General features: G+C 42.7%; 3 protein-coding genes across 3 annotated transcripts; all 3 read left to right on the plus strand.

Annotated features, from left to right (window-relative positions):
- Positions 1–2,713: 2,713 nt before the first annotated feature.
- Positions 2,714–5,935, plus strand: ptgfr (prostaglandin F receptor (FP)). The gene is made up of 2 exons (XM_075484332.1): positions 2,714–3,508; positions 5,578–5,935. The coding sequence occupies exons 1-2, from the start codon at positions 2,714–2,716 to the stop codon at positions 5,875–5,877; spliced, it is 1,095 nt and encodes a 364-aa protein (XP_075340447.1). The 3' UTR covers positions 5,878–5,935.
- A 2,084-nt stretch (positions 5,936–8,019) lies between these two features.
- On the plus strand, positions 8,020–11,689 carry btf3l4 (basic transcription factor 3-like 4). The gene is made up of 6 exons (XM_075484333.1): positions 8,020–8,119; positions 8,509–8,570; positions 9,077–9,190; positions 9,289–9,490; positions 11,086–11,148; positions 11,346–11,689. The coding sequence occupies exons 2-6, from the start codon at positions 8,517–8,519 to the stop codon at positions 11,390–11,392; spliced, it is 480 nt and encodes a 159-aa protein (XP_075340448.1). The 5' UTR covers positions 8,020–8,119; positions 8,509–8,516; the 3' UTR covers positions 11,393–11,689.
- A 193-nt stretch (positions 11,690–11,882) lies between these two features.
- Positions 11,883–20,838, plus strand: zfyve9b (zinc finger, FYVE domain containing 9b). Its single transcript, XM_075485225.1, has 16 exons — positions 11,883–12,148; positions 14,281–15,083; positions 15,224–15,323; positions 15,407–15,603; positions 15,777–15,888; positions 16,387–16,509; positions 16,692–16,847; positions 16,939–17,163; positions 17,249–17,331; positions 17,469–17,573; positions 17,663–17,813; positions 18,304–18,384; positions 18,667–18,829; positions 19,141–19,246; positions 19,343–19,522; positions 20,176–20,838. Exons 1-16 carry the CDS (start codon positions 12,085–12,087, stop codon positions 20,335–20,337), a joined length of 2,811 nt encoding a protein of 936 aa, XP_075341340.1. The 5' UTR covers positions 11,883–12,084; the 3' UTR covers positions 20,338–20,838.
- Positions 20,839–21,227: the final 389 nt, after the last annotated feature.

A 21,227-nucleotide genomic window follows, 5' to 3' on the forward strand; every position in this document is an offset into this window, starting at 1 on the left:
ATCCAGAATGATAGATAGATAGATGGATACTTTATTAATCCCGAGGGAAATTTAAGAACCTTATATGAACCTTATGTGTGAAAAAATACCGCATATGCAAATGAAGCATGGACACAATAATTACAAATGTACAAACTCTCTTTTAGTTTGGGCCACGACCCAGAGGTTGTCTGACTAAATTTACTGGCAGCACATGTAATAACAAGTGTTTCATTAAGCTGTTCCAGGTGCGGGACTGACGTCAGGAGACGAGTGATCGACATACTGACGCCCGAGTCCGATTCAACAGTCCCTGACTGTAATGTAGAGCTAATAAGATGAGACGGATGCTCTATATCACATGTGTGAAACTTATTCGTTCTTTCCATCACCTTCCTTATCCATCAACTTAAAGCTCCTTTCTGGTGACGTATGAACCAAGAGGTGTGAAGCACTTTGAGTGAGAAGGCAGGTCGGCTTCTTTATCAGAAAAAGCAGACACGTCATTAATAAGTTCAGAGTTTCCTTCTGACTCACAAATCAACACTGTCGGTCGGATAGCTAGGGCTCCCCACAGCCGGGCCAGCACCATAACCCTGCTCTCAGAAATATGTCGCAACTAGAAGTGCGAGAAGGATTATTACACTTCTATTCAGTGCTGCTTAGTAGTTAACATACACTCAAATGGACATGAATGCTGTGGTAAATGCTGTTCTTTTTAAGTGAAAGGAATCACTACATGGATTAATAATCACACAAATTCTCTATGAACTCCACTGAGGGAAACAAAATTCTAGGAGTGCAATGATACCAGTGTAGCTATTCAAAGAACAGAAATATTTAAAAAAAAAAAAAAAACTATTCAATGTATTTGAAAACTCAAAATAGCAAAAATATTCAATTGTTTTTCAATGGACAGCAAAAAAAGCATTCTGGGATGGACCAAAGCTCTCCCAAATTACAACAACTAACAAAAAAAGGACTTTGTAAACCATTAAAAAGGCTGTATTTAAAATGTATTCCTCCACAAACGTTTCCCTCTTATTACCAATTTTGGTGAAAGCAACACATTTTACTGTTTCAAGAATCATATTGGGTCATCTTGAATTTGAAAGCAGGTACCTGTCTGAAAAAAGTTGGGACCCATCTTCCCCCTCTTCATTGCCACCTCCATAAAACTTTTTAGGTCAGGCTCAGTAAACATATGCTTAATCTATTTCCATAGGTCTTTGCATTGTTTTGTAGGTCTGTGTATGTGTGCACAATTTCTGAAGAAAAATTTAGGAATCCAACCTGTTTGTTTTCATAAAATCATAGCAATTTCACAGTTACATAAGGCATAGGTTCTATAGCCCAGAAAGTGTACTGACTTTCCAATTTTGAACCTCTGTTGTTGCTGTTGACCAGCTACTATATCATGGTGTGACACTTTGTTGTTATGAACAGAAGAGTTCATGTGAAACTGGTTTGGACATCAGCCAAATAGCCTTTGCTCACCAAAAACAGGTCCCAGGCCTGATCAGTGATTACTCAAACCCCTAATAGCTTCATTCAGTATAAGCAGAGGTGTTTTAGGTGTATTAGGGCAACTGTCAAAGGTTTATTCAACTGTAACTTTATACATAAAACAGAGGTTTTTTTTATCATTCAATAATGAGGGAAAGAATGAGTCATTCAGTCAACCTCTAAATGTGGAAATCAGTAACATCAACTGAACCAGAAAACCAGCGTCTGTTTTAAGAGTGAATTTAGTCTGTGCCGTACTTTAAGTGCTGCATTTGTCTTTGGAAAAAAAGAATGTGTTTGTGACAAATTATTCCGACGCATTTCCATTAAAAGACGCTTTTAAGAGTCTAACGCCTGGTCTGGTCCAAATCATCGGAATATTTTCTTGATCTCGCAAGTAAGAGGTCGTCGGAAGTTGCCAGTCTGACCTAATTTACATATAATTTACATATGTGGGGTACGGAAAAAATGACCTGTTAAACAAATTTGCCCAAACCTGGACATATTGCATGCGTATTTTGGGAACTCTTTATTAGAACTGGATTATTTTCTAGTTTGAGCCAGAGTGTTGGCACATAAAAAGGAGAACACGTGCTTCTTTTTTTTTCTCCACAGGACCAATATGTAGCAAGGTGCGTTCGAGTTGGAGCTGCTTCCTTCCCAGCTCCTCTGCGCGCGCTCACTGAGACTCAGCACCTGCTGAGCGCGAGCTGTACGGGGACGGGGATTTGGAGGAGAGCAGTTTTGGAGCTGACTCTCCGCTGCTTTCATCTGACGACTATCTAAAAAGAGAAAAACAAAACAGAGTTAGGGGGCTGCTTGCCAGAGGTGGGAGCACTCCCGAGGTAAGGAATTTTACCTTATTTTGACTGTTTAGCGTTCATAACAAATTTGTCAATCGATTGCATTTTTTAGTATGATTTACTGGACTTTAAATGATAACGTCAACTATTTTGTTTGCTATCAATTTCCTGAACATTCTCGCGGATATTCACCATCATAAAGAGAGCTAATCGAGATCTAGACCCGAAGCTGAAAAATAAAGGTAATTCTTTATTTTGGTGAAAATCTGTGTTAAATCATGATGGAGATATTACGTAACTCCCACACCGGAGCACATTTATAAAAAAAAAGTCATTTGGTACCTCACAAGTTTGTTTTTCCAATGAAGCACTTTGGTTCAAATGAATATCAGTTGCCCACTTATCCCTCAGATTTAGGTCCAGTCATGTCAGCCAATGGGAGCTCAGATACAGGCTGCAGACCAGAGATCAGAACCACCAACAACACCTGCTGTCACAAAGAACTGTCTGTCACAGCGTCTGTCATCTCCATGACTGCAGGCATCCTCTCCAACAGTGTCGCTCTCTTTATTCTGGTCAAATCCTACAACCGCATCCGCATCAAGTCCAATCCGACCTTCCTGCTGTTTGCCAGCAGCTTGGTGATCACAGACCTGCTGGGTCACCTAATGAATGGCTCCTTGGTGCTTTACGTCTACCGCTCCCAAAAGAAGTGGGAGACTTTTGATCCCCACGGCATTGTCTGCAGCGTCTTTGGGGCATGTATGGTGTTCTATGGCCTGAGCCCCTTATTCCTGGGAAGTGCCATGGCCGTGGAGCGCTGTATTGGAGTCACCAGGCCCATTTTCCACTCCACAGCGCTGGCTTCCCATCACAGTAAAAGGCTGCTGGTGCTCACCTGGCTAGTTGCTGCCCTGGTGGCTTTGATGCCTGTGCTGCTGCAGAGGCCCTACGAGGTTCAGAGCTCGAGGAGCTGGTGCTTCTTCCATATGGAGGAGCCCAAAGACTGGTTGGATGTGATGCTGCCTCTGCTTTTCTCTGTGATGGGGCTACTGGCGCTGCTGCTCTCCATTGTATGCAATGCACTTGCAAGTTGTGCTTTGCTGCAGGGCAGACTGCGCCGCAAGCAAAGCTGCAGAGGCACCTCCTACCACATAGAGATGATCTGCCAGCTCCTGGCTATCATGTTGGTGTCCTGCGTGTGTTGGGGCCCATTGCTGGTAAGAACTTCTTCTCAGTCAATTTTTACATTTCATTTTAGGAATTAAAAGGTGCACAGTGACACTGCTTTCCAAAGCTCTGGATTAGCCATAACCCTCCAATCCAAGGCCTCGAGAATGGGATGAAAATCTTGATAAGTCATGGTTCATGTACCTGTTAATCAAATTTTTTTGTAATTCTTCTTCTTATTTTACATCTACATTCCCACTTAGTATTACTTTTCAGATATTTAAACCAAATGTAGTTGTCTGTGATGGATTATGAAAGGACCATAATGTGGGTTTTTGAAAGAACAGAAAAATCTGGTTTCATAGTCTGTTATGTTGAAAGGAAAGTGACTGAGGAAAGGTACAAGTCAGACACAACATTAAAAGCCACTGACATGTGAAGGTTAGTCCCTTCATCAATGATGTTGTCACAATGGCACCTCTTTTTTTTATTGAGAAATTTACAGATATATGTATGTTCTCATCAAATGCATTGTTTTATTCCTTAACAAGAAATCACCAACATATTTTAGAGGAACAACAACATAACAACCCTCCATACCCCTGGCGACTCAGTATGAACCTCCCACCCAGGATCTCTCCCACAAAATAAAACAAACAAGAGAAAAAATAAATAAAAAATAGATAAATAAATAAGAAATCAAGGTCAGTGGTGCTGCACCCTTTCTTTAATTAGCTTGTATGCTGCTTCCCAGCCCTGCAAAGTCTTGTGGCTGGCTCCGTGCACACGGGCAACAGACCACTCCATCAGGGCAATTTCAAGATATGAATTGGCCCAATGCTCTGGGAACAATGTTTTATTCGTGATAGAACATAAAAAATGTGTCAAAAATTTTAAAAGAGACATTTTGCCATTTCATGAAAAATATGAACTCATCTTAAATTTGATGGCAGCATCACATCAAAAAAAAAGGTGGGAAAGACGCAACAAAAGTAAGTGGTACTGGAGTGGCATGTTGCAGCTAGTTGATTAATAACAGGTCAGCACCTTAGAGAGGCAGAGTCTGTCAGAAATACACATGAGCAAACTGTAAAAAGTCTTTATCTATCAATTGTGGGGCAATTTCAGAAAAAAAATGTTCCACAGCTTTGAATATTCTGTCACGGAAATCCCTTCATGTGCTCAGGGACACTTCCAGGAATCCCTCTCTGTGAACACAGTTCATCCACAAATGCAGGTGAAAGCTCTATCATGCAACGAAGAAGCCATATGTGAACATGATCCAGATATGCTGCCACATTCTCTTGCATATTTCAGCAGGACAATGCCAAACCACATACTGCATCTAATACACCAGCATGGCTTTGTAGTAGAAGAGTTCAGGGACTGGACTGGCCTACCTGCAGTCCAGACATTTCACCAACTGAGAACCTCTGGAGCATGATGAAACACGAAGTACGACAAAGAAGACCACAGACCGTTGAGCAGCTAGAATCCTACATCGGACAAGAATGAGACAACGCCCATCAGATTAGCTGCAATCAAATTCAAGATGAGTTCTTATCTTTCATGAAATAGTAAACGGTCTCACTTTCAATATTTGGCATGTTTTCCATGTTATATTCTGAATGAAATATCGGTTTATGAGGTTTGCTAATCATTGCATTCTGTTTTCGTTCACATTTTACTCAGTCCCAACTTGTTTGGAATTGGGTTTGTGAGAGATATTTGATGCAGAATCATTTAATTTCATTTGATATACATGTAGGAAATAATGATTAAGTTGCTAAAGACAAGCATCACAATGATTCACCGTGATATCCATCTCCAGCACTCTTCTCTATAACTATGCCTATAATGTTTTATTCAACTGTATATTTAATTTAAAAAAGAACTCACTGCAAAAGCATTTCTTTTTAATTAAAGTTATATTTGGACTTACGAAAAAGAGAAAGACGTGAATTATTTGCATAAAGTTTTGTGTTACTCAACCTTTCCCTCATTGTATCTTTTGTCTCTTTGCCCATGAAGGTACCTATTGAACAATTAGCCAACAATCTTCAATGAAAAAAAAGATTTTTTCTAGCCGAGTGACACAAACGTTTTCATCACTTCACAGATCCAAGTACTCATTTTGATTACCAGAGCCAAAGGTGAGTCTACGTGTTTCGGTCTGCTGACGATGGTACGCATGGCCACATGGAACCAGATCCTGGACCCCTGGGTCTACATCCTGCTGAGGAAGGCTGTTTTGAGGAAAATCTTTATGTTGTTTCACAGCTGCTGGGGCTCAAGGCGCCATAACCTACACCGCTGGCAGTGCAGTGTGCTCGGCAGCTCAGTGGAGACCAGCAAATCTGACTGCCGCTGCCTTGGTAAACTACCCCCACCAGACACTGCCATCAAATCCATTACCTGAGCCCTGATCTGAAAAGTGTGATCTGACAACACATGAAAAAAAACAAGGGAGGTGTGTCTCCACGTCATTACCATGAATTGGCAGTATTGTGTTACACTGTGTAAGGTGGGATTAAACGGTCTGCTTTGTTCTTCAGTAGCTCTGAACAAAATCTGTCTGAAATGATCACAGTGAAATGATCAAAATCTGTTTCAGAGGTTCCGTTTTCTTCTGCTTTGTTCACACGGTGGCATGTTATGTTGCACTGATATTTAACGTGTGAATGTGTGAATGACTGTGGCACAGGACTAGCTGCAGTTTTGACCTCATAAGTGTAAGCCTAATTTGATGTGGATTCATAGATAATGATCATGTACTTCAGCTGAAATTAGTAAAATACCAACTTTTCTCTGGATTACAATAGAATATTGTCAAGGTGGCTAATATGGAATGTATGTTGAGCAGAACACAAACATCTACAGCAGTGTCCAGCATGATGTAAGATAGCTGAAGCCTAATATAAACTGTTTTTTTTTTATCATTATTGTCATTTGTTTTCAGTCTACAGTTTGGACTGTAAATGAAACAGATAGTTTTGAATTATATTAACACAGAGATCATATAGAATGATCAAGGTCCAGATTGTGCCTTTATGATGGAAGGGCTGTCCATATCGCTTCTTTATCATGTAATCATAATCCACTGATCTGTTACATCTTTTCCGCAGGATGAAAACTACTTGATGTTTTGGTTAAAATGCTCCAAAGGTTCAAAGTATTTGAGTGCCAACTGAGAGAGATCTCTCTGAGGTTTCAATGCTCTACTTGTCGGCATATCGTTATTTTGTAAATGTGATGTCAAGGATCATTGCTTCTGTATATATATATATATGTGTATCTTTTACACAAAGTCCATTCAGTGTTTGTCTTGTAAAGAGTGAAAATTGAGAAACATTAAAGAGCAAAACTGCAAAAGAAAAAAGGAATACCCAGATCTAATGGATTGTATTCAAAGTGTTGGTTAGAAAGTTGTACTCTCCCCCATAATGGCTCTGCTGTCTTTGACTCCATGGAGTTTTAAATAAGCTACAATGCTGATTGTGATTTCTTTCAAAAGGTAATTGAGCCCTAATCAGTTTTTATTTTAAATCCACCGATGGTTTAAAGAATAAGAATGGAAATCACAGCTAAGCATTTTTTTCTACAGAGTTCATCATTGCTTCAGTTAAGTCGCTTTTCAAAATTCAGAAATTTATATTCAGACAGAAAATGTTGGTATTTCACTCCAACCTAATATCATGTGAGAGTGGTTTATGATGTCTTTAAATCTTTTCACACATTTATCGCTATAAATTCTTCAACTGTATTAAAATTGTCTTTGCAGAGAAGGAACTTGTTAACTTTTATAGTCCACGCTGAGATTTTCTTAAGTGGTAGAACGAGTTCTCTGACATTTTACTCAATATAGAGTAATAAGGCCACAGCATGAAAATAAGCATTTGCAAGTAGGAGTCCTGCTTTCCAAAATCTTGTTTGAGATAAAAAAAAATAATTATGCATTGGGCATGTTGGTATCAATTGTACCTAAATAAAGTAAAAATAATGAGAACAATGTAGTTAATTACTGGATTACACTGATTTATACATTAATGAGTTCACAACTAATGTTGATGGCACTGCATGGTTTGTTTATGTGACACATTTTGTACACAAAGGTCATTCAAAATGTTTTACGGAACAGAATACAAACACGGAAAGAGATAAAAATAAAGAAGAAAAATGGAAAAAAATATATGCAATAATCTAAACAGAAAGAATACAATAATTACAATTACAGAATTGCAACTGTGTTTTATTTTAGAAAGGCAAAAACCGTATATACATCATTTTGAAATAATAATTCATTAAATCAATGAAGGAGGCATACTTTACTGTAAAAAAAAAGAGTAACATTTGGAGCAAATATGAGCGCCAAGAGCTGAATTGAAGCAGATGATAGCATCATGACCAGGAGGAGGAAATGCACTCTGCTAAGCACCAGCGCTTTTGGTTTTCACACTTAAATCAGCAGGCGTGCTCTCACCTCCCAGGGCAACCGGCGTTTATTTTTGTAATGTATAAAGTAACCTGTAGGTGGCAGCACAACACCGGGTTTCTCCTGCTTGTTGGAGACGAAGAAGAGAAGACAACATGGAATGTGACTTCACGCCTTCCCCACAGCATCCATCTTTCAGTGCCGCACGCCTCTGAGGAGAGTTCAGCAGGTTTGTTCTGGGTAATGTGGGTCGTGTTGTTGTGTGGTCGGAGCAGAGCACGAGTAAAGTGTGGTTTCTCATCACCGCAGCTGATAAACACACACACATACAAAGCGGAGTGACACACACTGTCTTGGGGTTGTTCTGAAATAATATCGCATCGGTTATGTCTAATTTTGCCTTTTTCTGTGGCACCCTTTTTTGTGGGGGGCTTGTTATTGATGTGTTTTGATGGGGACAAGGCATTGCTGGAGAGTGGAGCTCGTGCTGCTGCACCACATGAACGACATGGAAAACAGCAGCACGCGGCTGTTTCTGCGTATGACACAACTCTTTTTGTTTTTGTATGTTGCTGGTACTGATTTCTCTCTCTCTCTATCTCTCTCTCTCTCTGACAGGTGGAAACATGAATCAGGAAAAACTGGCAAAACTTCAAGCCCAGGTGCGGATAGGAGGAAAGGTAAGCTGACACCCAGGAAGTGGTGCGTTGTTTTGGTTGTGAAAGTGTTGAACTGGCACCAAATGCTTGATTGACTAAAAATGGCTTTTATTGGATTATCAACTAAGTGTTTTTTTTATTTTTTTTAATCAGTAGAGCTGCCTCAAGGTGTGATGCCTTTTGAATGCCAAACGATATTTGACTATTTATCTGAAAAATGTGGCTAAAAAGCTGAAAAATCCTACTTCTTTAATGCAATATTTAAACCTGAAAAATTTGAATGATCGTCACAGTAGGTGTCAGTTGATTTTCTGCTAGTTTATGAATTGATTCTTCCATTCTTTGTTTTCTCTTTAGTGGTGTCTTTTTTTGTTGTTGTTGTTGCGCGGGTGTGATTTTAAAGTTCTACCTGTTAAGTCATCTCAAGGAAGCTTAAAGGAAAACCTTAAACTGAAAAAAAGAAAACAGAAACCGTGAAAGTGTCCAGTTATCTCCGCGCTGACGGTCTCCCGTGTGCTTTGGTTTAGGGCTCAGCGCGCAGGAAGAGGAAGGTGGTGCACAGAACTGCAACAGCCGACGACAAAAAGCTTCAGATTTCACTGAAGAAGTTAGCCGTCAACAACATAGCTGGAATCGAGGAGGTAAACCGATGAGACTTTTCATAATGAGCCAAGCGTTCACGCTGCTGGCCTCCGCACGTTAGCTCTGACCCTTGGGGACTTGTGGGTTTCTTCACCAGGTCAACATGATCAAGGATGACGGCAGTGTGATTCACTTTAACAACCCCAAAGTCCAGGCCTCCCTGTCCGCCAACACCTTCGCCGTTACGGGTCACGCCGAGACTAAGCAGCTCACGGAGATGCTCCCTGGCATCCTCAGCCAGCTGGGAGCAGACAGCCTCAGCAGCCTGCGCAAGCTGGCTGAGCACTTCCCTCGGCAAGGTGGGTGCAGGCGGGGCCGTCCGACCTCCTCACAGGCGTTCCGCAGTTCACGTGACTAAGTTGGGAACTGCGTTCGTGGTTGCTGACGAAACCCGTTTTTAAAAGAGGAATAAAAAATAAGGGAAGTCTAGTTTCACTGCTGCTGGGTGAAGCGCTCATGGCTGTATTTAGGTTAACTTTTACATTCACTCACTTCCCGTTGGGGGGGTTTGAACCCAAAGAATGATTACTCCGTCATTCCTCGGAAAGATGAGCTTTTATAATGTTTACTTTGCGGTTTGGGAGGTTTTGTTGATGAATTTACTTGCATCTGGAAAGAAAAAAGTGTTCTTTGCTGAGGGTTTTTCTCAGTTTATTGTGTAGGAGTTCAAATTTCAGACGGATAAATCTACACCCTTAATGAAAATATAGAAATAAAAACATTCAAATGGATTGCATTTAAAACTGGAGTATCTCACTTACAAAAGTAATCGGACCCTTATTGCAAGACTTTATAGGAGCACGTTTGGCAGCAATTACAGCATTACTTGATAGATCTGTAGTCTTTATGCACATAAGATGGAGTTGATCTTGTCTTTCGTGTTAGATCCTCTCACACATCTGTGTACTGCAGTCTTGGGATGGCATTGCACTATATGCTTCAGGCTGTGTTGGACAACAATTTCTGATGCGCGCAACTTTCTGGGATAATTAGACTAGTTTGTTATTTTTGACTAGACCTTGGATGCCAGGGGCTGGCACACAGCAGAACAGAGAATGAGAGGTTGCCAGGTGAAATCGGTCAGTCCTGTTTCTTTGAGCTGTGAATTGTTGCTTTTAGGTGTCGGAGCCTGTGCACCAGCTTGGAATTGGTGCAAACATGCGTGCCTGTAACCGACCTGCTATTATGTCATGTTAGATAGAGCCTTATGCATAATCTAGAAGGGGGAAAAAAAAAGAAGCTTGATTGACTTCTGATAGGCAGATCTTTCCTCTGTTGCTGTTCCTGATTGCCTTTTACCTTCTCTCTGTTTCTTGTGGCCGCAGCGTCTTTGTGAAGCTTGTCTTTTGATGTTTTGTGCCGTCCATGTTGTACATTTCTCGAATCAGTTGAAACAATTTAGAATTTTGGAGCAGTTTAAATGGCAAAAAAAAAATCAACGAAAGCGCTTCAGTAGGGAATGCTCATCTTCAACCAAGACCAATGCTTTTTTTTTCACAACTTTGACAAAAGTTGCACCAGATTGCGCCAAAATCCAGCAGGGTCTTCATTCGTCCATTTTTCAGCTGTCCGGCAAGTGTAAAGAAATTTGGCTCTGTAGTTCAGTAATCTCAAAGTGGCATCATTCAGCGTCAGGAATTTGACTTCTTGATCATCTTTGTGCGCTAAAAAAAATGGCCTCCTATGAACGCACTTGAGTCAGAAATTGAATTTCCTGTGCTCTTCAGCTAATGAGCTTTTAGGACCAGCAACATAATTTGCCAACATAGATTGTGCTGTATTACTACCAGTTGATTGTTAGATTCCTTTTAAGAAAATATGACGTTGGCGTTTTCTGCCGTTTAACAGCCAAAGCTAAAACTTTTCTTTATTTTCTTTGTCGATTTCATCTCAGCTCTGGACAGCAATCCTCCGAAACCAGAAGATATCGAGGAAGAGGATGATGATGATGTTCCAGGTAAATGTCCCATTGTTTAGTCGGATAAAGGGGAAAAGAATGGCCTTTGGTCTGCTGTAGTCCTTTAAAATGTAGATGGCGCGGGTTCAGTATAATTTTTTCACTGTATTGGAGCAACAAGAGTATCGTGCACCCACTGTTTTCCTCTTGTCGTGTATTCCTTATTTTATTAACACTTTGCTCTCTTTGTTGTGTAGATCTGGTGGAGAACTTCGATGAGGCCTCAAAGAACGAGGCGAACTGACACACAGGAGCTTTGTGTGCCCGTGAACTGGACTGCAACGAAGCAGAAACCCTCCTCTGTGTTTTTAAGTCCAGTTATCCAGACATATCGGAGAACTTCCTCAACAATCCCAGAGACTTTTCTACTGACCCCACCGATTCGGACTGGCTTGTGCACTTGTGGGAAAAAAAACCTTGTCAACGCCCCTCAGCTGCATTGTCGGTCATCTTCAGGATTGCGGTGGTCGTTACAGCAATTCTTCAGACATTTTTTTGTTTGTTACTCAAAAATAAAGGCAAATAAAAAATTTTTTATATATATGTTGCGGTGGTCATTGACGAGGTTTGATTAATCTTAGCGTTTCTCCACAAAACGGAAATGTTTCTGTAGTTTTCCCTTGAAAAATTCCTTAATTCTGATATTCTGACTGGCTCATAGCTCCGTGTTCTATAAGAGGACAGATTGTGCTTGCAGCTGGTTTTATGCTGTGAATCTGGCAGCATAGCTCAGCTCTTGGCTTGCACACTGTCCTGCGGGCTGTGTGGACAGCAAACTGGGGAGGGACTTTTCTGCACACCTCTTGAGTTTCTTCAAGAGCTGCAGAGACACAGGGGAGGAGGGAGATCTCAAAGAGGGGGGCCAGAAATCATCCCTCTCTCCGCTTGTGAGCGAGGCACTGCTGCTTCCCCTGCACTCAGATGTAACGGGATAAAATGCTGAAGTTCTTCTCTGCCCGGGATGACGAGAATGAAAGCCTTTTGGGAGGAATAACTGAGGGTAAGAGACTGGGTGGATTTCTGCGGGGATGGTGGGCTTTACTATTCCATTCATTGCGTGTGCGTTGCAGGCTGATGATTACAGTGTTTGTCACAGAAAAACGCTGATACAGCATTTGGCTGCGAGTATACACCGCATCGTTGGAAACGCGCGCGCGCGAGTTTGTCCGCGTGTGAGCGTGTTGCGCACTTTCCCCCTCACATGCCAGCGCTGTCCGGAGATCGCTGCCTCAGTTGAGGTATCCGGCTCGATGTGATGTAACCGGGTGGGTGTCGCATTGCCGCCGTTGGCCTCGGTGCCCGTCAGCGGATTAGATATTTGCACTTGTGCCGAATGCGTCACTGTCCCGGCGGGAGGGGCGGGAACCGGATCGGTGCGGCCCCGCGGCTGGTTTCGGGAAATCTTTACTCGGTTGTCCGCAGCGGGAGTGATACCAACCCCCCCACCCCTACTTCTTCCAGTGAAGCTGCAGCGCTGTTAAAACTACTGAATGAATAATTCAACCTGCCATGACACTTGATTCTAGCCATCAAACATCTTCTCATAAAATCAACAGCCTGGTCCTCCTCTGAGTTGTATCCCAGCTGCTCATAAGTCACTGGTTGAGAGGCTGATGCGTTCATCAACTCCCGAGAGGAGCTTTGAAAACAGCAATGTTGCGTCATCATAAAGTAGAGTCGTAATGTAGAAATGGTTAATGGAGTTGAATTCAGTAGCCAATGGCTTACTTGTTTACACTGAAACACACAAGTAACCAGTGCACATTTTGGTTATCATAACTTTGATTTGAGTAACAGTACGTGTGTGTGTGTGTGTGTGTACCTGTATGTTAAAGATGAATGGAATTGGATCTGTAAGAGCCAACAAAGGTTTTGGTCTGATCTTCTGTAACATCTGTACAGATGTACTGTGCACAGCCAGTAAAGCACAATATGGCGTTTATCCTTTTTGTTGTCAGGGAAAGCGCTGGTTATATACTGTCATCAATCTCACCCAAAACAGAACAGAACCTAGAAAAGGTTTGAACTATAACTTCTGGTGTTAAAGTCGACCAGCTGCCAGAAGGACTTAAAGATGATTACTTTATTTTAATATTGTATAGTTATTTTATTTGTGTCTGTTTAAAGTAACAAAAAAAAGAGGGAAAGGACACAACTTAAATATTTGGCAAAATCCCTAAACTTACTTACAGAGAGGCTCTTGAAGTTGTCTTTATTTTTTTCCTTCCAGAATTTGCTTAACTTTATCGTCCCACTCTCTGCAACACAAGCCTGCAGCGTGGTCAAGCCATCCCTGTGTGCTTAGCAGATGAAGAGGTGTTCCTTTCATCTCATTGTGGCCATAAAGTTCTTTCAGTTTTTCTGTCCATAAGACATGTTTCCACAATTTCATCAGGCTCGTCTTTTGCAGTCAAACCTGGGTTTTATTGGTCTTCCAAATGAGTTCCTGATCTCGACCTCATTACCAATTAATGAAACGGCTTGGCCACCTGGGAATGCTTGTCCTTAAACCCCCCCCCCCACCTCCTACATTGTGGGCACCATCTTTTCAGAAACATTTTCAGTGATGATTGTTGACACAAAGTTTGGCATCAGAATTTTTAGTGTTTTTACATTTCCAAGAACTTTTCTGAGAGCTCAAATCTCTTGAGTTGCCCAGACTTATCCACTGTGAGTCTCTCCTTTTCTTTCTCCTTAAAAATGCACACAACAATAAATTAATTTAAAAAAATTGACGATAACAATCATTTCAGCTCAATCTTTTACTCAATTCATAGTAATGGAAATTTTGAGCAGGGATGCCCTAACATCTGCACACCGCTGTCCGCTGGAGTCCACTCTCACTTCATGCAGTATTTGACATGAAGGAACAAGAACTGGTTGTCTATTCTGTGAACAACTCAGACACACTCCTCAAGGACAGCGACATGCTAATGCTGCCTATATCCATGATTGAAAGCCTAGGATATGTAAAGGTGGGGAAATAAATCAGCACATTACCTTTAATGGCTGCATATTAGCACACGCTTTCCTCCGAAAGTGTCATTATTAAAAAGCAAGCATTCATCATGGTCTGTGTAAATGTGTCTGCATATGCTCAATAGTAAAAAGGCTTCATTGTGCTTAAAACAGATGAAGGAGACAATCCGTCTCTGCAGGACACCAAGCAACACTGGCTGAACAGGCCCTGCCTCCTGGTACTCAAAGATGGCGATGTGTCAAAACCTGGACTGGGCGGTAGTCAAATCAGACCAGAATCTCCATCGAAAGCCGCCTCAGTTGCAACAATCAGAAGCACATTTAGCCCATGTGAGCAGAAACCATCTGAGCATCCCACCCAAACGGCTTCACTCTCGCAGCTGGAGGAGGGCAGCTGCACTGTGACCGCCATCTCCACATGGGGTGAAAGGGAGTCCTCCAGTGCCCTGATGTTGAGCCCAGCAGAGGCTGCGTGGCCGGAGGAGAAGGAGGAAGAGGAGGTGGAGAACAAGAAGCCTGAGGCTCTCCCTTCGAAAGAGGACTCTGTGATTGAGGAGAAGGAGCTGGAAGAAAGTGGGCCGGAGCAGTCCTGCAGCTTAGATGCCACTGCTTCACCCTCCGCTCTTTCACAAGAGGAGACGGGTGGTAGGGGGGCCAGGGAGTTTCAAAGCCTGTTTAATATGGCCGGATGTAAGGGAGGAGATGAGATGAAAGACGACAACAAAGCTCACGCCGCCAGTGGGGAGGGTGCAGTGGGTGAGTGTGCAGCTCCTCCTGCACACCCTGATAATGAGTCCCAAATGAGCCCTACTGGAATTCTGTCCAAGGAACGAGGCGCTGTCCTTGGTGAGGTAGCTCCAGTGTGGGTCCCTGATGCTGAAGCTGTGGTCTGCATGAAGTGTGGAGCCAAGTTTACATTCACCAAGAGGAGACACCACTGCCGTGCTTGTGGGAAGGTGAGGACGATTGAAAATGTCATAAGTCGAATATTTTCTCTGTAACTAAATTGGAAGTGAAGTTGGGTTTGTGACATAGTTAGTGTGGAACGTGTCTGTGTCCTTCAGTGACGGGTACATGTGCATGTGTGTGTTGTCAGGTTTTTTGTGCACTTTGTTCCAATCTGAAGTTCAGACTTACACATCTGGATGGCAAAGAGGGACGGGTTTGTGTTTCCTGTCACTCAACCCTCATCAAAAGTGAGCACAGATCACTCTTGTTTAAAGTCAGAGTTGTGTTTAAACAAGAATAAAAAAAACAACTCTCACTTCTTTGCTCTCAGGGACACCCCCGCGGGGAAAAAGGAGGGTGTGGTTTGCGGACGAAATCCTCACCAAGCGGCAGTCGGAGTCCGCTCCCACTACACCAGTGAGGGGCACCACTTTCTCGCCGCTGATGAGACAAGCGCTGGGGGGGCCTGTTGAAAGTCCTGTTGGTTCACCGCAGATCAGGAGATCTATGAAGCCGCACGGGACAACGGTTAGTGTCGGTCCACCCAAAATGAAGCATTGCAAATATAGTGAATGGGGATATTTGTAGCTCTCTGATTTAGTGGGAAATTAATTCCTGTCGGTGTTTAGGTCCTCTGCTTGTGAGATCATTTAGATTTGGATGTTTTATGGTTCTGCTCGCCTGCTTCAATGCATCTCTAGGAGGCCTGTGGTCCTTACGGCTGGGGCACCACAGCTTTTGTGAGCAGCTCTGCCAACCTCATTCCCCTGGACGGGCTGCCGCCCATCCTCACCTCTACAGGAGTCAAAGGAGGTACGTTTACAACTTGAGAGTGAGAGTCAAACTGAATTTGTGCCCTCTTCTTTGTCAGTACTGCAGAAGGAAGCATTTTTCTGACCAGCAGTTGTTTGACAACAACAACAAAAAAAAACGCTTTTTAGTTGGTTCATCCATGATTCCTGTTGCAGGTACTGTTAAGATGTATATTATCATAATTAAAAGATTTCTCATGTAACTATGTGTATGCAACAATTGTAACCTGAAATATTACAATACAAACACCAGACTCCTATAAAAAAATCAAAAAACCTCCTCTGCACACCAGAGTATTCACAGTATTGTTATTTATTCATTTAGAGCTACACTTGAGAAGTTATTTACTTGTGAATTTATGAAGCCGGTTCTTTCGGGTCTGTTACAGCAGATGCGCTAGACGTTTCTAAAAAGACAATATTGCATCCGCTCAAAGCACAAGCACTTGTTGAAGATAATCTAATGTTTGTGTTAATGTGTTGTTTTCTTTTCCCTGAGACTACACTGTGGAGGAGAAGCCCTCTGAGATGCTGCTCATTCAGGAGCTGGAGAGCGGCAGGCCCAAACCCTTGGTGTTTGTTCTCAATGCCAACCTGCTTGCTATGGTCAAGCTTGTAAACTGTATGTACCGTTTCTTTTTTTTGTTGTTGCTTCTTTTCACTGTGCCTCATAAACTGCATAGAGAATAATGCCCAGTTAAAGACGAGCCTGCTGAATGTATGTTCTGCTCTACTTTGGAATCCATCTTCTTCAAATCAAATGTCCTCGTCGACCCCTGAGGTTGTGTCTTGATTGTGTGATAGATGTCAACAGGAAGTGCTGGTGTGTGACAACAAAGGGAATGCATGCCGTGGGCCAGGTGGAGGTGGTGGTGCTGCTTCAGTGCCTGCCTGAAGAGAAAAGCTTCCCCAAAGACATTTTCAGTCACTTCATCCAGCTGTACAGGGACACCCTCTCTGGTCAGAGTCGCACACCTTTGCATGCTTTTACACAGTCCAAGTACCCCCCCACATCCTCACTCCTCTGTCCTCTTGATCTTTATTCCTGTAGGGAAGGTGGTAAAACACCTGTCACTGTTCCTGTTTGGGAGTCGTTTTGTCGGCAGCGGGGAGCACGCAGGCTTCCTGTACGTCCGCTCCACTCTCCAGTCCCTTCAAGGTCTCCCTCTGCCGAACCAGCCCTACCTCTTTGGCCTGCTGGTCCACAGAGCAGAGGTGGCCTGGGCCAAAGCCTTTCCCCTGCGCCTTATGCTGCGACTAGGGGCTGAGTACAGATGTAAGCCAAGCGTCTCCATCAAATCTGACAGCTGCAATGCTACAGGCTTCCCTTTCAGTCACCCATTTCATTCATGTTTGTCCAGTTTACCCGTGTCCTCTGTACAGTGTGCGCTTCAGGAAGCCCTTGTTTGGAGAAATAGGTCACACCATAATGAGACTGTTAGTGGTGAGTATGGCATTTTGGAACACCCTTCATTTCTTACAAAACCATGTCTCCCGGCATCAGTAGGAAGTTTAATGTCACAGCTTTTACCAAACTTCCCATAGCAGACCCAGCTGTCTTTCTACTATCCTCTTCTTCAGGACTTTAGGAATTACCGATATAGCCTTCCAATGGTGCCGGGACTCACTGTGGATCTAGAGGCTCAGAAAACCCGCATAAAGATACCGACTACTGGGTATAACGAGGTAAGACTAACCCTCAGAGTACATTCAAATGTATGCATGTTTCTGCTCAGTTGTCATTGCTTCTTTCCTGCCCACTTGTCTCATGCTAGCTAATGAGGGCTATGAATAAGTCCAATGAGCACGTGCTGGCCGTAGGAGCGTGCTTCAATGAGACTGCAGACTCCCACCTCATCTGTGTGCAAACTGATGACGGCCAGTACCAGACCCAAGCCATTAGTATCCACAATCAGCCACGCAAAGGTACATCCCTGAACGCCGTGGAGGGCATCAAAATATCAGTCTGAATCTAATGTAATGTGATCAGGGTCTTAGGAGCTCCACTCAGCTGTGCATGTAACCACACTAAGATCTACTTGTTCTATGCTCTTATCACAAAGTTTACATACAGTCATTGCGATAATGTTCTTTCAGTCATTTCTTTAAACCTTTTTGGGAGGGAGAAGGATTATAAAACACACATCTTTGACAGTAAAAGTCCTTCATGCACAAGCTTTAGCTTATTGTTATTTATTCATATACACTCTGAGGTATATACCTTTTCGAATAGATTTTGAATTTACATTTTTTTTCCCCGAAGAAACTAAATCTCAATCTGCCCGAAGACAATCAACATGGCATGATGCAGTTCAGGGAAATGTGTTTCAGTGAAATAACACCAGGTGGCACAACAAGTTTGTCTTTTGACTGACTATAACTAGACTCAAACTGCAATCTCTTTCTTTCCTTACAGTTACTGGATCATGCTTTTTTATATTCAGTAGTGCCCTGAAAGCGTCCGCAGGATACCTGGCCAAGTCCAGCATCGTAGAGGGTAGGATATCAGATGAGAAGGGAAGCCAAATTGATCTCTACTTTCACCTTCCTGCTCACAGGAAATGTGTTGCTTATATTTTCAAAAGTTCAGCATCCCTGACTCAAAACCGGCTCATTCCAAATGTGTTGATCTTTGTGTGTCTGTGTACATTTTAACGAACTGTTTGTCAAGGCGTGTGTACATGTTGATGCATGTGAATGTGTGTGTGTATGTGTATGTGTCTCCGTCTCCCCACTGGTGTCTGTGTGTTTCCCCTGTATCGGTGTCCCCTCTCCCCAGATGGGCTTTTCGTACAGGTCACTGTGGAAACCATGGCGGAGATCCGTCGGTCGCTCCGGGAGATGAAAGACTACACCGTCACGTGTGGACGGCTTGACCAACCAGAGAGCCAGGAGCTTGTTTGTTTACAGTGGGTGGAGGAGAAGTGCACTGTGAATAAGGGGTGTGTGTACACACCGGTTTGATGTTCACGTGGCTATTGTGCTCAATTCAACAGGGCAAAGTCGATCAAAAGAGAGTAAATTGAATATTGAAATGACACATTATCACTAGATAAGGATTAGAAAAGAACAACAATCCACAAATGACCATGAAAACAGTCTGTTTGAGGTTATCATTATTCTTGCCAGTCCCCTCCAATGAAGAACCCAGGCTTTAAAAGAGTAATAACAGTTACACAAACGTCGTTCTCTGGCCATTGTAGTGAGCTGTTTGTACACCTAGTCTCCTAAAAAATACATTTGTGCTCTCCAGCGTCATAAGCCCCATCGATGGGAAATCCATGGAGTCTATCAGCAGTACAAAGATGTTCCAGAAATCAGAATACAAAGAAAACGGGAAGATCATCCGCTGGACAGAAGTATTTATCTGCTAAAATGATCAATATAACGTGAATGTGAATAAGTTCCTCCAGTTCCTCCAGTTCCTCTATAATTTATCCGAACCTTTTGTGCAGGTGTTCTTCCTGCAAAGGGGCCAGAATCCCAAAGGAGGAGCGGCCGACTCTGCTGAGCACGACCGGCTAACGGAGCGGATCGCCCGGGCGTTTTGCCTGGCACTGTGTCCCCACCTGAAACTGCTGAAAGAGGATGGGATGGCCAAACTGGGGCTGCGTGTGACTTTTGACACTCAAGAGGTCAGAAAAGATGAATATAAAAACCCCAATGCTACAGAAATGTGTCATTTCTGTGAAAACAGTATCTGAAATAGATGTTAAGGTGGGTAGGCAAAGTCTCATAGTCTCAGATAACAGTTCATTCCTATGGTCTATGGACTGTAATTGATGAAATATAGTTAATTTCCATGAGGAGGACAGTAAAAGAAGTAGTAATTAAAACAAGACAGAATTCTGTTGAGATTATTCAAAGACAGAGCGAAGTATCTGCATGTTTATGCCAGATTATTATGTATGCTATGTGGTGATTACTTTGCACATTTGAATTTCAGCTATTACTAGCATAAGCTGACAGTATTTCAACCTCTGCTATGTAGTATGTTTGCAAGTGCAAAAACTTGAAAACTCCCGTTCAAGGCTTAAGTTTTTCTTTTTTTCCTTTGTTGACTTTTTAAATTTCTCTGTAGCATGCAAAGTTTTTATGTTATGTAATAAATGGCCCAGCACTCACACGGTAAGAAGTTTGTTAACATGGAGATTGTCCAGTGTTTCTGTAAAGTTTCAAATATGGTCTGTGAAATCTGACTTACGTGGTTCTTAGCAGCAAAGTTTATGAAACAATCCCCTGTGTGTGATTGCATTAAAGTAATCCGTGGCCTGTTTTATCATTTCAGGTGGGGTTTGTGGCGGGGAGCAACGGACAGCCCCTCCCAGCCCTGTACCTCAATGCTCTCGATAGCGTGCTCATTCCCGTCATCCACAGCAGGGGGCGGAAGAGGGGTGACGAGCCCATTGTGATGGAGCTCATCTTTTACATCCTGGAGAACATCACCTAGAACTCACACGTCCCAGCTCTGTCTCCAGCACCTCTCACTGTACGACCATCAGTTTTAGAGCAGCAAAGGCATTTCAGGGCCGAGCCTGGATCTCATCCATTCACCAAGACCAGTTGCCTGACTCTCAGCGGCTCTCTGATCTCACTCCAGCCACAGATAACCTGGCTATGCATGAAACCTACGATGGACCATCGGATCAGATCAGGGTGCAACTTCTGCACTGTTGCAGCATCTTCATAGCTCATTGTCATTCATGTCACCATGGCCTGCACATGTTTCTATATGGAGAGTACCTTAAAGGGTGAGCTGGGCCTCCAGCCCCATGACTTTAAAAGCAAAGAGAAAAAGAGAATGACTTTCAGAACTGTACGTAGTAGATCTGTAGCAATTTGAATGGATGCTTAAAGAATGTTTTCATACTGGATGTATTTTAATTGACTGCTCATGAAGTGTAACGACAGCTTGGAATTAAACTTGCAACTATGGCAGGAAGCCTCACAGTTTAGGACACATTTTTGCACTTTTTTCTTTCTAACAGGAATATACTCAAAGCATCAAATGAAATGACACGTTAAGAGATCAGGTACATGTACAATGTACAAAGGAATTTCTCAGATTGTTTCATTTGCGTTCGCCTTTTAAGAACTTAACAGCTTTAATCACGCTATTAGGAACGTCCCTAACAGATTAATCTTACACAGAAACAATCTCAAACAAAGTCACCGCCTTTCCTTAAGCTCAGATTCATAAAAGGTACATTTAAAGGATGATTACTGCTGTTTGAAATAACTTAACAGAAAGCCTCTCTGTCGTACTAATCACAATACGACCCCGTTTCTGACCCTTGAAAAGCAACTGATGGGCGAGCTGGGCGGACATAGATCCGGTCT

Source organism: Odontesthes bonariensis, chromosome 15, assembly GCF_027942865.1.
Source record: "Odontesthes bonariensis isolate fOdoBon6 chromosome 15, fOdoBon6.hap1, whole genome shotgun sequence".
NCBI classification, from domain to species: domain Eukaryota; kingdom Metazoa; phylum Chordata; class Actinopteri; order Atheriniformes; family Atherinopsidae; genus Odontesthes; species Odontesthes bonariensis.